This window comes from Pleurodeles waltl, chromosome 3_1 (assembly GCF_031143425.1).
Source record: "Pleurodeles waltl isolate 20211129_DDA chromosome 3_1, aPleWal1.hap1.20221129, whole genome shotgun sequence".
NCBI lineage: Eukaryota > Metazoa > Chordata > Amphibia > Caudata > Salamandridae > Pleurodeles > Pleurodeles waltl.
Window position 1 is genome coordinate 1,691,403,261 of NC_090440.1, and position 15,620 is coordinate 1,691,418,880.

At 41.9% G+C, this 15,620-nt stretch overlaps 1 protein-coding gene across 1 annotated transcript in view; it reads right to left on the reverse strand.

The window, feature by feature from the left end:
* MCM3AP (minichromosome maintenance complex component 3 associated protein) overlaps positions 1 to 15,620 on the reverse strand; it is a 619,735-nt gene that overhangs the window by 431,994 nt on the left and 172,121 nt on the right. The window contains exon 8 of the mRNA XM_069225490.1: positions 607 to 804. Within this exon, the coding sequence (XP_069081591.1) occupies positions 607 to 804 (198 nt within the window). The remainder of the gene's footprint in view (positions 1 to 606; positions 805 to 15,620) is intronic.

A 15,620-nucleotide genomic window follows, 5' to 3' on the forward strand; every position in this document is an offset into this window, starting at 1 on the left:
TGGTAAGAATAAATGTGAAGGGTTATGCTTGTATAGAACGCTGCATGTGTTTTTTTACAAAATAGTTCTTAACATGTCAATTAATAAAGCTAGTATACTTGGCATGGCAGGCATCTGGAATCATGTGGGTATTTCACAAGAGTCATACCTCCACTGAACAAGGCTTGTGCTCCTATCTCGGCAGACGCATTATCATGCTTCTGCTCAGACTCATAGCGTACACTTTCTTGGACAGACTCACAGCAAGCACTTAGCACATGAAACTCAGTTTGTCTTGTCTTTTTCTGCACACTTTCTCAGCCTCATCATTTATTACCTCGTCTTACCTTTACAGCATGCACTTAACCTGCCAAATGAACAGCGTGTGCTCAGCTTCGCAGACTTTTAGTATATCCTAACTAGGAGACACTTCCCTGCTGAAAGCCAGCATACACATTCCAGCTCCATCATGTGCTTCTCTGCTCAAAAATATTTCGAGAGTCCCTTTTATTTACACAACATGCTCTTACTTAGACTCAATGAGAGGCCCAGAAACCAAACATATCTTTTGAAGAATTTTTTCAAAGATGGTAGTGAGACGTGGATAGTAAAGGTGAGAGCACATACCTTTCTTATTGCCCGGGTACGGTTCCACACAAAGTCGTACCACTCTCTGTAATTGTCCTTGCCCTGATCCATGATATGCGTGATCAGATAGTCCATGGTCATGCACAACACTGGTGTGGGACGCAATTCATGGGGCAGCGGTTCCTCTTGGTCTGCTGATGATCTGCTGTATTCCTTCACTGCAGCAGCATGGTCTACCTGAGGAAAGAGGTGAACAAATGAGAAGTGCAGAGCATGCAAGGTGTCATTCTAATCTTACTTTTGCCTTTTCATTCAATCACATCTCTGGGAACCAAATAACTGCCTCATTTCAGAATCATTGCTGGCCTGCAAGTATTTTTAGTGGGTCTACCATTACTTCTTCCCATTACTAATGTGTTTTGTATTTGGGCTGGATGACCATAAATTTAACTTCGGTTTGCTGAAATCTGGTGATCAGAATGGAAACATAACTTAACATTAACACCAGGCAATAGCATGGCTTGAGCTACACACCTGCATACTCTGTTTGCTTAAATGAGCTATGAAGAGAATCCTGCAAATGCACTGGTTTTCAACACCATCTTCTTACTATGTTTGTAAAGTCACTATATGATTCCCCTTGAGGGGACTGACTACCAGCCAACAGTGAGATGTGGCACTGCAAGGCTGCTTGCATACTGCTGGTAATTATGTAATGTCAAAAGAGATCTTGCAATGATGGAAGAAGGGAGGGTTGATATGTGGTTAATCAATATCAGACACTTTCCTGCCAGCATCAGTGTTCAAACAACAGTGAAAATCATTAGAAAAATAACTTTCTCTCCTCTGCCCATCCCCAACCACCCGCCGCCCCCTTAACCCCAGCCAGAACGGAGCTATGAGGAGTTTCTCCAGCCAATCCCATGACAACAGTTCCTTTAACCATTTGAAGGTCACCACCCTTTTCCTCGTTTAAAAGAACATGTTTCAAGCAACCTGATTGGCAGGTGTCGGTAGCTGTGACTCTCTCCATGTCGTAATAATTGGATAAAATAAATTTGCAAGAGGTGTGATCACAGCTAATGGAGTTCGGTTTGAAATCAGGGACTGTTTGGGGATCCCTTAAGGAGTAGTATCTTTGAGTGACTGGCGGGCCATGACCCAGCTTTCAGGGATTGGAGCTTCAGCTAGTGACGGGAAGGAGAATGAATCAATGACCGGGATAATGCGTGAGAGAATGAGAACTGGACATAGGAGAACTGGGCAATGATTGTTGTTGCCAGTATTAGTGGGGAGCTGAGAAGTGGGGGTCAGCCAGAAAGAGAAGACTTGGGAAGGGTGAAGGGAGAAAAGCTCTCCATAGTACAGCATGAGTAGTTGACATAGGAGTTCATATCCTAGGGCCAAGACTAAATCATAGGCAGCAATGAAGAAGGTTCCAAGATGAAGTGCAGCTTGTGCACTGTTCAGGGTGTGAGGTTTGGCTGTAACAACCCAGGAAGGGGAGTTTTTGAAGGTGGGTGACAGAAAGCATAACAATGGCGGAAGAAGGGGGCCAACAAGAGAGACTGCAGGCACATGCACTCTTTACGAGTGCACGTCAAAAATGAAAAAAAAAAGAGAACCTGTGAACATTGTCTAGAAGCTACACTTGGTCCAATCGCCATACCAGACAAGGATAACAAAGCAAGGGTGGAACTGAAAGCGGACAATGTGGAGACAACATGCAGGCCAATCAGAAGCTCGTAAATTAGATCGACGTTGGAAAACACAAATGGTAAGTTCAGGTAACCAAGGGGCAGGTTCAAAGCCCCTTTTAAGATTTCCATGCTATTTAAAATGTGAAGGATTGCCACCTGGTCACTGAAGCCTGCATCTACAGTATTATATGCCCATCGTTTTCTCGGAGTACTTTCTCAGCGTCGCTATTGATTTTTATATCTGATATTTAATCAGTTTCTCACACTACATAAGGGCAAAATCAAAATTGGGTTTAGGAGTGCTAATCATTACTGGGATTACTAGCAACTTGTTCTAACTAATTTGAAGACTGGAGAAATGGTCTAACATTTTGGTTAGGATGTTTAATGTATTGTATAATGCCATCCACGTATAGAGATATAGCTTCATCTGGAGAGCAATTTAGTAGGTTGCTATTAAATTAGAAGTGGTTTGGCTGCTATCGCAAAGAGTAAAGTGGATAATGGGAACTCCTGCCTGGTACCTCTTCTAATGACTAGTGTGGGTGACTTACAACCGTTAACCCAGACCACAGAGCTATCCAGCCTATTCCCGCCCTATCCTCAATACCATTCTTTTTAGCACCATGAATATATATGACAGTCCAGGAAATCAAAAGCTTCATAAGCATCAAGTAGTATAGCCACAATGGGAAGATCCAGATCTATCTGATGCACTAAGGAAAACAAGGTGTGGAGGATGTTGGATGCTGATCGGCCTGGAATAAAGCCGGACTGCTTACTGGACAAGCCCTCTCATAGAGGATTGTAAGTATTAGCTATAAGTTACGAAGATATGAATATCTAAATGAATTGAATATAAGGGATTACAAGCTGTGCAGTCTGCAGGCACGTTATCAGTTTTCAGGAGGACAGAAATATTCGCTTTCATAAGAGATTGAGACAATAAGCTTATCTCTTTTGCCTCCTCAACGCCTGATAATAACTGTGGGGCTAGTGTGTCACAGTAATCTTTATAAAATTTGGTGGTTAATCTGTCTGACTCCAATGCCTTTTGACCCAGAAAAAAACTTTACCTTTACCTCTTCCACAATGATCATTCATACTGCATCCCTTTTCAGTGTAAAAAATTGTGAACTCTTTTTGAATGACAGGCATTGTCACATATCTTACTGCCTTCACCATCAACTACCTCCAATATGTCTCAGGGGTGTGGAATTTAATAAAATATCTACTTGTACGTGGGACAGGTTACTTTACAAATCTGCGGGTCCCGTAAAACAAAATCCACTTGACCTTTTGGTGCCTTGTAGTGCCCAGACAGATTACAGCAGCAATCTCATTACTGAAGAGCTCTGATATTAGCCTCGCCAATTATACCAAGGTTCATACTACAATGGGGTATAAATACTAGCAATTGCCTTAGGGGGCATATTTATTAAGAAAGCACACAGCCCAGCACAACAAGTCACCCTGCTGCTCTGCGTGACAGGGAAACGGCAGGAATGTGCCGTATTTAAAACTGGACGGCGCATTCCTGTCTTTTCCTTGCCCTGATGCAAAATGTGTTGCCTAGCACCAATGCAGACACTTTTTCACCATGGTGCAGGTATGCCTGCATTGTAAGCAGGATTGTTTATGTGCACGAAGGAGCACCTTCCTGCACAAAAACAATCCTGAGAGGCATTTTTTCTCTCCGCAGTACACACAGAAAGAGTTAGTAACAAGGAGAAATAAAGATATTTCTCGTTACGTCTTACCTGGGGAGGCGTAAGATTATGGCGCTTTCCCAGGTCTACCAATAAGGGTAAATCTGGGAATGTGCCAAAATCCATGGGTGGATGCATGGGAACACCAGAGCTCCACTTATAGAATGCCTTCCCAGGACACAGTAACGCAAAGCAGTGATCTGTGCTGCGTTACTGTAGATTTATCAAGCCTGGCTTGATAAATCTAACTCGAGCTGCGTCACTCTTGAGCCCCATTACGTGCCGCAAGGGCGCCGCAACTCTTTCATAAATATAACCCTTATTTTTCCACCTTTCTGCAGATCTACATACTGTGGTTAATCTCCACTAATGCAAGGACATATACCGTGGGTGCAATTTTGTGACTATCTTTAAGAATAGGGTCCCTAATTAGGTCTGGCACTAACCAAGACCTGTTGTTTTTATTAAATTCTGTCTATCTCTAGCTCTCGGTAGGCTGGCTTCACTGTGAGTGGCATCATTTTGCTCTTTTACAAGGAGCATATCAGCAGCCAAAGTAGTTTTGTTCAGTGCCAGGGACTACTGTGGCAATGTGTGCTTTTTGAGACCAAAAATATTTTTGGGCCAATTTTGTTATAATGGTGAGGGCTCAACAGCTCCTACACCAATAACGGTTTACAAAAACCATGTCAAAACAAGACATGCATTGACAAACCCTAACATTTGACCACCAATATTGAACTTATTTGCTTTGCCAATGCTTGTTTATTTTCATGTTTCCCATAATCTTGTTGAAACTGGTTAAACTGATTTTCCATTATGACTTATTTTTGGAAATACTAGCAAGCATCAACACATTTCACTAGAAATGGTATCTAAAATTTCAGATGTGTTTGTTTAGGAACATGTTTTTGTTCTAGTTGCATTTTTTTATGTGAACATTATATTTTGAAATTTTGAAAGCGAAATTCATCAATCTTGCTTTCAAGTTTTTGCAAACATTTGCATCTTATCAGAGAGCATTCTAGGTACTTTTGCAAATATGTGTGCACATTTTTATGCTGGAACCACTGTCAGTAGTGCAGTCGGAGCTTACAACATTTCCTTAGTGTGCTCACCCTAATAATAATGGCTTGAGTTAATGATCCACAAATATAAGTTCAAACAGCATTAATATATAAATACAAATATTATCTAAACTGCAGACAATGCCCTTACCTGTTCCATAATCTCGTACTGTAAAATGACAATCAAGGGTTTTGTGCTGCAGGGGATTGGAACTATTTGTCCCAAGGGTAAAATAAACAATAAAACTTGTTGTCCTTAACCCCAAACAATATGTCCTGGGCGTCAGGCTATAGGAATTCTACATCCCTGTTTCCCATGCTGCCGAATTTAGGTTAAATAATCTCACCAGTGTTCTGCTTGACCTGTCTGCTTGTCTGTAATATTGTGCCTCACCATATTTTCCCCCAATAATTTATTTCTGTTCTTTCCAAAACTGCAAGAGAGTACCATGTTACAGCATCATGTGTGTCGGAGTACCAGGTTTCTACATTCCTAAGATCATTTTCAAGGTTTCAAAGTGTGTTTCATATTGACTTAACAACATCTGCTTATTTAGAAATGGAGAGGCCTCTAACGTAGCTTTGAATGCCTCCTAGATAGTGTAATACATTGCCACAAAGACGAAATTAAATTGAAAGCATTCCTCGATATATGATTTGATTTCATTTTTAACCACTGTCTAGCAGGGCTCTACAAAGAACTATCCATGGTCGGCTAGTGGAGATTCACTTAGGCAGTGATAATGCCAAGAGCACTAGTAAGTAGTTTGGGAGAGTGCTCAGAAGGACAGCAATGTGCTTGCACATACTTCTCTAATTGTTAACAAGTAGTTGCTTCAGGAATGAACATTGTGCACTGAAATAAATACAGCCGTTCACTTCAGGAATACATAATGCCGTAGACTGATACAGTGGTGGTATTCCATTATTTGTTTTAGAGCTTGTATGGTAGAAGGGGTGGTCTATTTATCTTCATAGATCCATCTTTCAGAATTTCACATATAGCAATCACATCCCCTCCTTACAATACAGTATGAGTCATTAAGGAGTCAAGTGTTCAAAAAAAGCAGGCGCATCAACGTGAAGGCCTATAAATGTTGATCAAAGTCACTTTACTTTTTCCATTAGCACCTTGAAGTATTAGCTATCTGCAATGCTGAAATTACACTTAAAATGTATATTTCTACTCATGAGTATTGCTATTCATCTTGAGGAGGAGTTATATGAAGCAAAGTAATGGTGAGTTCTACAGGATTGGGCTAAAGCTTTCTAACTTGGTGGGGAGGAGCATTTTCTGAAAATATAATATGTGGGCACACTGCTTATTAAGCTACACCAGATCATGTCTAACTTTTCTGGGGCAATTTAGTTCCCTTATATTCAAAGTCACTCATTTCATTTAAACCATTCTTTATGCCACATGAAGCTTTGGGTTGATAACACATTGCATGTGTACAGCATCCACCAATTATCTTATGTTTATTTCTAGGATTTCCATTTCTCAAATATGTTCTGTAATTTGTGCATATTTCTTCCAACAATATTTGGAGCTGTAGTTGGCCTGAGAGAATGTCAGCACTTTTACCCAGCACCTCAAACGCTGAAATCCCCAATTGTGAGCATTGTAACCTGACACATCTCAACATTCTACCTCTTCCGTTCTACTTATTAAAGAGCAGTTGCTCAACTTAAATTGTGTAAGTTGAGTATCACGATCAGGAGCATCCAGTGGCCAACCAATGTGAGTTACCAACCTCGTCGTACCCCCATCCCCTCTGCCAGATATTAATATTCCTTCCCCTCACCAGACTATTTTAGTGTATACATATAAAGAAAGCCTATTCTCACTGTGTCAACATGTATAACATTTTCAAATGGTGTGAATTATGACCAGTAGAGTCATTTTATAAATGGCCTTGTAAGGGAACCAAACCATCTTTTAACATTATGCAAAAACATGGATAGTGATGACATACAACATCAAAAACAGTGTAATATGAATCTAAGAAAATTAAAATCAGTGCTTCTCAAAATTACATTCACATTTTTATTTATGTGAGTGAAATGGATACCAGTGATTTCACATAGTCTCAAATGGAAACTTGTGGACTGCAGTACCTGTTGTGCCAACCACTACAGTTAAAGTGAAAACATCCTGAGAAGCCGGACAACAAATGGTTGAACAATGCTGTGCAGACCTGTCAAAATTGCCATTTTGAAAGGTAAGAAAAACATTTTAAAAATATTATATATGCCACCCCTGTGACATTAGAAAATGAACTGCTCCTCCAGAGACAAGGTGCAAAATTACATTGTCAATGGTCAGGCTGTAGCTGGCACATAGGAAAAGTATAGATAATACCCTTCAATGTTTAACTTTTGACTTGTACTAACTACAGACCCTACTCAAAAAACATATTTTTATATTTAATATAAGTCCTATTTAATGGTTAAGTATGATTTTGTAAGCTGCTGAATGCAAGTTTGCATTATTCCACATTGGCTCACTTGAAAGGAGAGAAAAGGATGCCAGAAGAATTCATGTGTATCCTCCATCTAGGTGCTGTAGGACCTCCACCTCCACCCTACTAGACTTTTGTCTCCTACTTTGGTGAGGGTACAGGCCCTACGTCAAAGTTGAATTTAGTATTAGATATGGAAGGTCACTAGTAATGACCACAGTGTACTCCCCTCCACATTCACAATCCTCAAACGTCCCAGTTTAATGTGCCCAAAGACTTTCAAAATCTTCAAAATGTCCTGGCACATGGCACTTTGGGCCTGTTTGCAGTAAAGCAAACAGAAACTACTGAAGAAGTTGGTAAAGTCGCCCCATGGGACTTTTACCTCATTGGTTAGGGAGTGCCCAGGAGTCACCCTCTATGCACTAGCTGGTGCTAATCCAGGGCTCGAAAAATTCACTCGACCACACGCATTGGCGAGTCATTTTTGATCAGATAGAGCTATTTTTAATATTTATTCATCCCTTCTGGCGAGTTGACACTGAACAGGTGTTCTGTTAAGATGAAAAGTGGAGGGGCAATAAAATATGCCTTTAAATCTAGTACTTGTGTCACATTTGCTCAGTGTTCATAGACAGAAGTCTAAAGTCAGTTTTTCTTACAATTAATTTTCCTTCTGACTGCAGAGTTCCAATACTTAGTAAGCCGAACTGTGTGACCTGCTCCTTAGAATGTAAAATAAAAGGATACAGGGTGTCGGGTTTTTCCTTACACACAACATTTAAATGACTAAACTGTGTAAACATTTCAAAATATATTTCAGTAATTGTGAAAGCCCTTTTTAAATAGGATGAAAACAAATCAGAATACTTTACGTGTTGATGTGCAAAGGATATGTTTTCTGAAACTCAATTTTCACAGATTGTTAATACACGATATAGTTTTATCAGTAAAGCTGAAAGCTAGTGGAGAGGTTTTTTGACATTTCTTGGAAAGTTACTGCGTGTAGATGATAATATGTTACCACATCATGGTTTAGTAATATATTTATTAAAGTTGAGTGTTTAAACTAACTGAGAAACACTCCTGCCCTGATGGCAATGTTGATAATAAACTAAAAGAAGCCCTAGGTTATGTGGGCTAGACGTCATAGGTATGTGGGCTAGAATTTCTGTGAGGCATGCAGCAAACTTTAGTCTACTTAATCAAACAAGAGGTTTTTTTTGTACTGCAGGAATACTGAGCTCACATATTTGAAGATGCAATCATATGTGAGAGTTAAGAAAAAGGCGACTCTGTAAACTATTTGCTTAGGATCACACAATTTGAGACCCATTTACGGTTAGGTTGAGTCAATTATTTAAGTTACTCGACCTGCAGGTCTAGTAACATTTTTAGGATTTTTCGAGCCCTGTAATCATAAAAGTGGCATCCCCAGCAACATCAGAAAACTTTATGGGTCTGCGGAAGAACACAAGAGGACTAGACCTGATTTCTGCTGTGACCTGTGAAGAGCTCTGAAGGACTGGACCTGCACCGTGGACTCGAAGGGTCAGTTGGCTGATCTCCAGTGTGGCTACAGGGACAAAAAAAGCTGCAAGAGTCCTTTTCACTGCAGTTCCTGGTTGACCAGTGGCAACTGGAATTTGTGCTGGGCTTTGTGGTGTTCTCTACCTGACACCTTGAGAGTCTCTACGTGTCCCCCATCGAGGTGTTTTCGAGATGTAATCTTTTGAAAACTTTTGCTCCAGACCCAAGGAGGTCTACAGCAAAAAGTACCAGACTACCAGGTCCACAGCATTAGACTGAATTTCACATTTGGCCCCCCTACACGGTTCCAGCCTCTCTGAAAAGAAAAAAACAAAGTCTCCTTCTGTTTAGGGACTTTTTCAAGCAAAATGCTAAAAAAAGAATCCAGGGCCTTAGAGAGTCCAACCTTCTGCAGGTATACGACCTGCTGTTCCACGGCAGCAGCTGCTACAATTTCAGATTTGTTTTTTAGGGAGGCTAACTTTACATTAAAAAAAAAAGAAAATGAAAAAGGACCAGATGTATTTTTTGCTTTTGCACAAGGTCCTATTTGCAGAATTGGTATGTATGAAACTCAAATTATGATTTGGTAACATATTACCAATTCGCAATTTGGGTTCATGACCAAATATTGAATTGGTATTTGGAATGGATTATTTAAGACATTCCTTCCAAATAATGATTCACCAGGACCAATCCACTTGGAGTATCTGAGCAGGGCTCCATCACAGTTGGCCTCAAAGCGCACCAACCGTTGCATCCATCACAATCTACTATTTTTATAGACTATCATTGGCACTTTGTGGCACTATTTTCACTTATATTTTAAAAATGTATATCTCTTGTTCCCCTTCTTGTATTTTTTGTTATTTTGGTCTTATTTCACCCACAACATTTTTATTTTAAAATTAGTTGTGGAAGTGTGTTGTGTTCTGTTCTACTGTCTATGAACTGTTTAATTACTTTACACTTTTCGATTTAAACCTGACTTGTTTGCGTACTGTAACAGGGGATTGATCACAGGTTTATTTTCTTTAATCTATGTGACATCTACCAGGTAGTGACCTTAACCTTACATGTGGACAAGTCCAAATAAAAATCCCCTTTTATAAAAGGCTTGTTTACTTTTGGTCTCCAAAAAAGGGAAAAACTGCTTTAGGGTGTGTAAAGAAGAGGGATTTGTCACTGTGATAATCTTCAGCTTTGTTGGCTACAACATATACTCCAAACCTCGCTGTTATATTTTTTTCTTGACTGAAGCCAAATGTTCTGCGCACCTCTTGAATCAACATTGTGAAGTCAGGATACAATGAACTAGAGGGACTTTCTTCAAACAGGTCTTGCAAGCCCTTAACTATTATTGCAGTTCCCATTAGTAAGCCGCTTCGCTTTTCATGGGTCTAGGATGTGCACAAGGTGGACACCTAAGTGCCAGAGCACAATGGGCATGCTCTACTAGGAACAGGAGGGCTAAGCTGTTGGCTCTGAACAGTTCTTTTAACATATTTACAATAAAGGGAGTCATCTGACCAGTATCTGTGGATTTTGGACCTCTATACGCAAAGGTCTAGGCTTCACCTAAAGATCTTTCAAGCTTTACATTTTTTTCAATGAATGGTATCAAGGTCTTTCTCCAGTTTTTGCGGTTTTACCCCTTTCTCATTGGTATCGTCTTCTATGTCAGAAATGGGCTGCTCCAACACCTCACAGTGTTCAGCATCTCTATCCAGTCTATCGTTCATTCTATCCATGCAGGCAGTTTGAGTGTCAATCTTCTTATCCATAATTTGGAGACTGCTTCATTTCAGCTAGGAGGTCCTTTACCTCACTGTCATCAGTATCACTTGTCTCAGTCTCCAAGTCTGTTGCTGCTTTGCCATCACATCCTTCAGGTTCATGCCCTGCAAACAGCCCTATCAGTCTGTGGCCAGCAGCAGGTCAACTAGCATATAAAAGAGGTAACTATGCAAACCTCTCATAATACAGGGTCACAATATGTAGTTATTTCCTATTGGTGAGGGCCACGGAGGATGAGAGTTTGCAGACTGTAGGCTGGGGGAGACCAAGGAGCCAAGGTTAACTGGACACCTTGGTTGATGGAATTATGGCAGCCTCCTTTCTGTGTGTAGATTTCCCACATTACAAATTCGACGAGGTTTCCACCAGGCTCGACATGCTCTGCACTGCTGAAAGGCTTGAAGGGTGGTTCTTCCTCCTCTATGTCAAGTATTGTTCCCCTAAGATATTGGGGGTCACACGTAAATGCTGCCACTACAAATGTGACACCGCGGTATACTTGGAAAGTTAAACCAGTTTTTCATGTTTCACAGCTGAAGCCTTTTGTTCCTGATCCCTACCATAGGCTTTTTCAATGTCCTCCTCCTCTTTCTGTGGCTAGCCATTCTGAATATGTGGTACAAGAGATGTGATTCACACATCTTTCGGAACAAGATACAATTCCTGACTCACTGGAAAGGTTATCCCCTCAGTGACTGTTCAAGGGGAGATGCTTCTTCAGTTCATGCTCCCGTTTGGTTCGCAGTTTTTTCCCTCTTTTTCCAGACAAGCCCGGGTCCTCGGGAAGAGGGCATACTGTGACACTGCGGACTACTGCAGTCCGCATTTCAGGACACTGGAACCGGCGTGGCCTGTTTTTTGTGCTCATTTGGGGTTTCTTGCTGCAGTGCGGCCCAGGAGGCACATTTCCTGCTCTGGGTCGCGCCGCAGCCCCTAGCAGCCTCCCTGACTTTCCCTTCCACTTACCTCCTTGGGTCCGTTCTCTTTTTTCTTCCTTTATTCTTCTGTCTTCATTTCTTCTTGGTCTTCCATATTGTCTTCTTCCTTGGTGTTTGTCCTCCTAGCATGCCTTTTTCTTTTTTATTTTCTCCTTGGTCTTTTTTCTCATTCATTTCTATGTCATTTTTCCCAATTCAAGATGGTGTCGTACATTCTTCCTGTTTTATCACCTCCGGTTTCATTGTATACAAGCACTGCAGTTCCTTCCTTGCGTTGCAAACACTTACGTCTTGGGGGTGATCCTCGCTCCTGTTTCCAGCTTTCTACGCGCTCCTGCTCCTTCCCTGAAGAATTGTCTCCTATTTTTTGCCTTTTTTCATAGTTTTTTCCTATTTTTCAGGTTTTCCTGTGATAGAGGTTTTTTCCCCCAATTACTTAGATTTTTCCTCTGGGACTCTGGAGGGTACGGTCTACCTTTGTGTTTTTCTAGTCGGCAGCATCGTGGCTATTAGAAAGGGTCACCCTTATCTTGGCCAGTCCAGAACCAGTAAGAAACCAGGCGTTCCTCCAAGTACTGCAGCCTACGGCGGTAAGAGATGTGCAGACTGTGACAACATCTCATGATCATCTCACTGTACAGTACCTGACAGGTCTTTTTGCACTGGAAAGCAGGGCAAAAGCTGCATGAGATGCCATTATGATTGGGGGGGGGGGGGGGTTGCAAACTCTGTTGGTTAGACAATCGGTATTTGATGTTGCACTTAAGGTAGAACTGGAAGGGTATACATTTCTATTTCCACCCTTAGGGATTCTCCAACAACAAAGTCTGTATATCATCAAAGGTTGTGGACTGGTAGTTGGTGCTAAAGTTCAGTTGACAAAGCGATGAATTTGATCAACTGTGAATCACTGAGGAAGCAGTTATGTGTTGGCGGTTTGACAGTGGTCTTTCAAATTGTTGATCCCTAAGTGTGGAAGCGTTGGGCCTGGAAAGACAGCAATAACATTTGGGTCTTGGAGCTTGTACTTGAAATGTCTAAACACTACGGTGTAAGCAAACAATCTGAGGCGGAGCCTTTGTTCTCATTCATTGGAGCCCATGGGAGGTTTCACAACAGGTTTTGTAACGGAGTTCTTTAAAGTTGCAATGTTCGGGTCCAACACTAGATGCAGGAATATGCAGAGCATGTGCATTTACAGCACTACAACTGTTAAGATGGTCGTCACACTGCATGATGCAATGTGCGCTGCATCATCACGCCACATCACACAAAGTGACTGCCATACTGAAAGTATTGGAAGCAATGTTTTCTGTATGTTCTCAACGACTGCTGCGTTGTGTGATGCGACTCAACACACTGCGTTATGCAATGCAGCAGTCACCTTGAAAATAAAGAAAACTATCTTTTTAATGGTTTTAGAAAGGCTGATCATGCTTTGCCAATGCTGTTGATTCAACAGCTTCGGTGTGGGGAAACCCAGCAGTGGCTACAACCACAAAGCAACAGAGGGGCGGAGAGGGGCTGGGGATAAAAGTGTTTAATAGACTAAAAAGATTGGGTTGTCAAGGTGTGGCTGGGCAAATGTAACAAACAACTGTTTTGTTTTCCTAGTGGACTCTAAAGAGTTGGGGCACTCAAGGCAGGAATGCATGTCCATTACCACGCAAAGGACTTTTCCGTCCTAACACTTACTTTTATAAACACCTTAACCACAGCAATCTTTAAAAAGAATGAGTGTTCCCAGTTCTGCATGTGAGACACCACAGAAACTAAGTGGAGGCATACAGGAGCCCAGTTTTTCAAGGTGTAAAAAGATGTCTTGGACCTCCACTTCACGGGAGTCTAGCTGCTTAGAGATACTGTAGTTGACAAATCTCTTCCACTTTGCTGCATAATGTGTGTTTAGTAGACCTACGTGCCCTCCTATGGGAGGTGAGGTAACCAAATTTTAAGATCTCTGGTGCCAGGTCGCTTGATTGAGCTGTCTGGGAGCTGGGTGTCCGATTTCACAGTCTCCTTGTGTGAAAAGGTCCAGTTTGATTGGTAGGTTCTTGTGGGGACTGATGGTCATCTACATGTTCATTAAGAACCGGTCTGTCTGGCCTAGGTTGGGGCCAACTTAGATGAAGGTCAGGGACACCTGACTCATTTACTTTACCACATACAGGATAAGTGAGAGAGGAGGAAAACCATAAGCAAACATCCCTGACCAGTTCATACACAGTGCACGGCCCTGGGACTGGGTGTGGATATTTGGAGACACGGCTTGGGCATTCTATATTTTCTAGTGTGGTGAAAAGGTTGTTAGCTGGGATTCCCCACTGCCAGAAGTACCTGTGGAGGGCTTGCGGCTGGAGGTCCCACTTGAGGACTCGTTGATTTATCCTGCTTAAAAGGTCTGTAAAGTTGCCGTCCACCGCTGGTAGTTCCACTAACAGATAGATCTTACTGCAGATTGCCCTGTGCCAAAACTCCTGTTCTAACACAGGCAGCTGTGGGCAGAGTACTTCCTTGTTTCTCTATGTAATACATAGTTGAAAGGTTTTCCTTCTTTACGAGAGACACTTTCAAATGAACGAGGTTGTAAAAGGCATTGAAGTCTAGGTGGAAGACCAGCAACTACAGGTTGTTCATGTATGGTGCTGAAGGGTCCAAGTAAACTGCACACTCAGGTTGCTGTAACGTGCACCCCACCCCGTCAGAAATGCATAAGTGGTACTGGTCACATGGGGAGAGTGTCCAAGAAAGGCTTGTTAAGGAACAGGTTACTACAGTTCCACCACTGCAGATAGTGCTCAGTTCTAGCTTCTATCCACACCGGATCATCCTTCTGACCCTCTGCTTGTGACCACTGACTCACAAGACACTGTTGGAGTGGACTTGTGTAACCCGGTGCGTGACAATCGCTATGCAGAATGCTATTACACCCATAAATCTCACAACATTTTTTTACAATAAACTGACAAGTGGACTGAAAAAGAGACAGAAGCTGCTGGAATGCTAACACCCTCTGATCATTGGGATATGCTTTACTGTTAATATAGAGCTCAGGAAGAGCTGGAGTTGTGTTTGGTGGTGGGAATTCTTCGAGTTTGCAGTGAACCTTAAGAGTGTGGAACATGGTGAGAACCGCTTGGCTGAATACTAGGTATTGTTGCGTGCTGCTGCATTTGATCAGCCAGTCATCAAAGTAACAGAAAATGCTGATGCCCGCTCTTGCGAAGGCGAGTGGCCACTGCCACCACTAGACACTTGGTAATGGACGCTGGGAGCTTTACTGTCTCCAGAGGTTAGAATTGTGAATTGGTAGTGTTGCTCACTTACCACAAACTGAAGGTACTGTTGTTGGGTTGGGTGGATGAAGATATGGCAGTAGGTGTTGTTCATGTCTAATGGCATCCTTAAATACCCATAGCCGGACAGTAGGGATGATATCTTGCAAGGCTGTCATATAAAACTGCTCCAACAAGATGTTTAGTGGCTTCAGTACTAAGATGGGTGGAGGAAATCATCCTTCATTGGAGTTAGGAAGTTCAGCAAGTAAATGCCTTTGCCCTGGTTGTGTGGAGGCACGAGCTGTATTGCACCCTTTTGGAGAAGCGCCTAGACCTCCAACTCTTGGAGTGAGAAGAGGTCTTGGCTGAGGATGTGTCGGTGTAGGGTTATGTTTGGGTGTAGAGGGCTGTAATTCTAAACAGTAACTGTGATGAAGCACAGCTAGCACCCACTGATTGTAATTACCAGTGGCTGAGATTAATTCAAGTATCCCACCTAGCTTTTTTTTGTTTACTTCAGGGTGATGCCCTAGGTGCAATGAGTATGTCAAGATATAGAACAAAGTTGCACC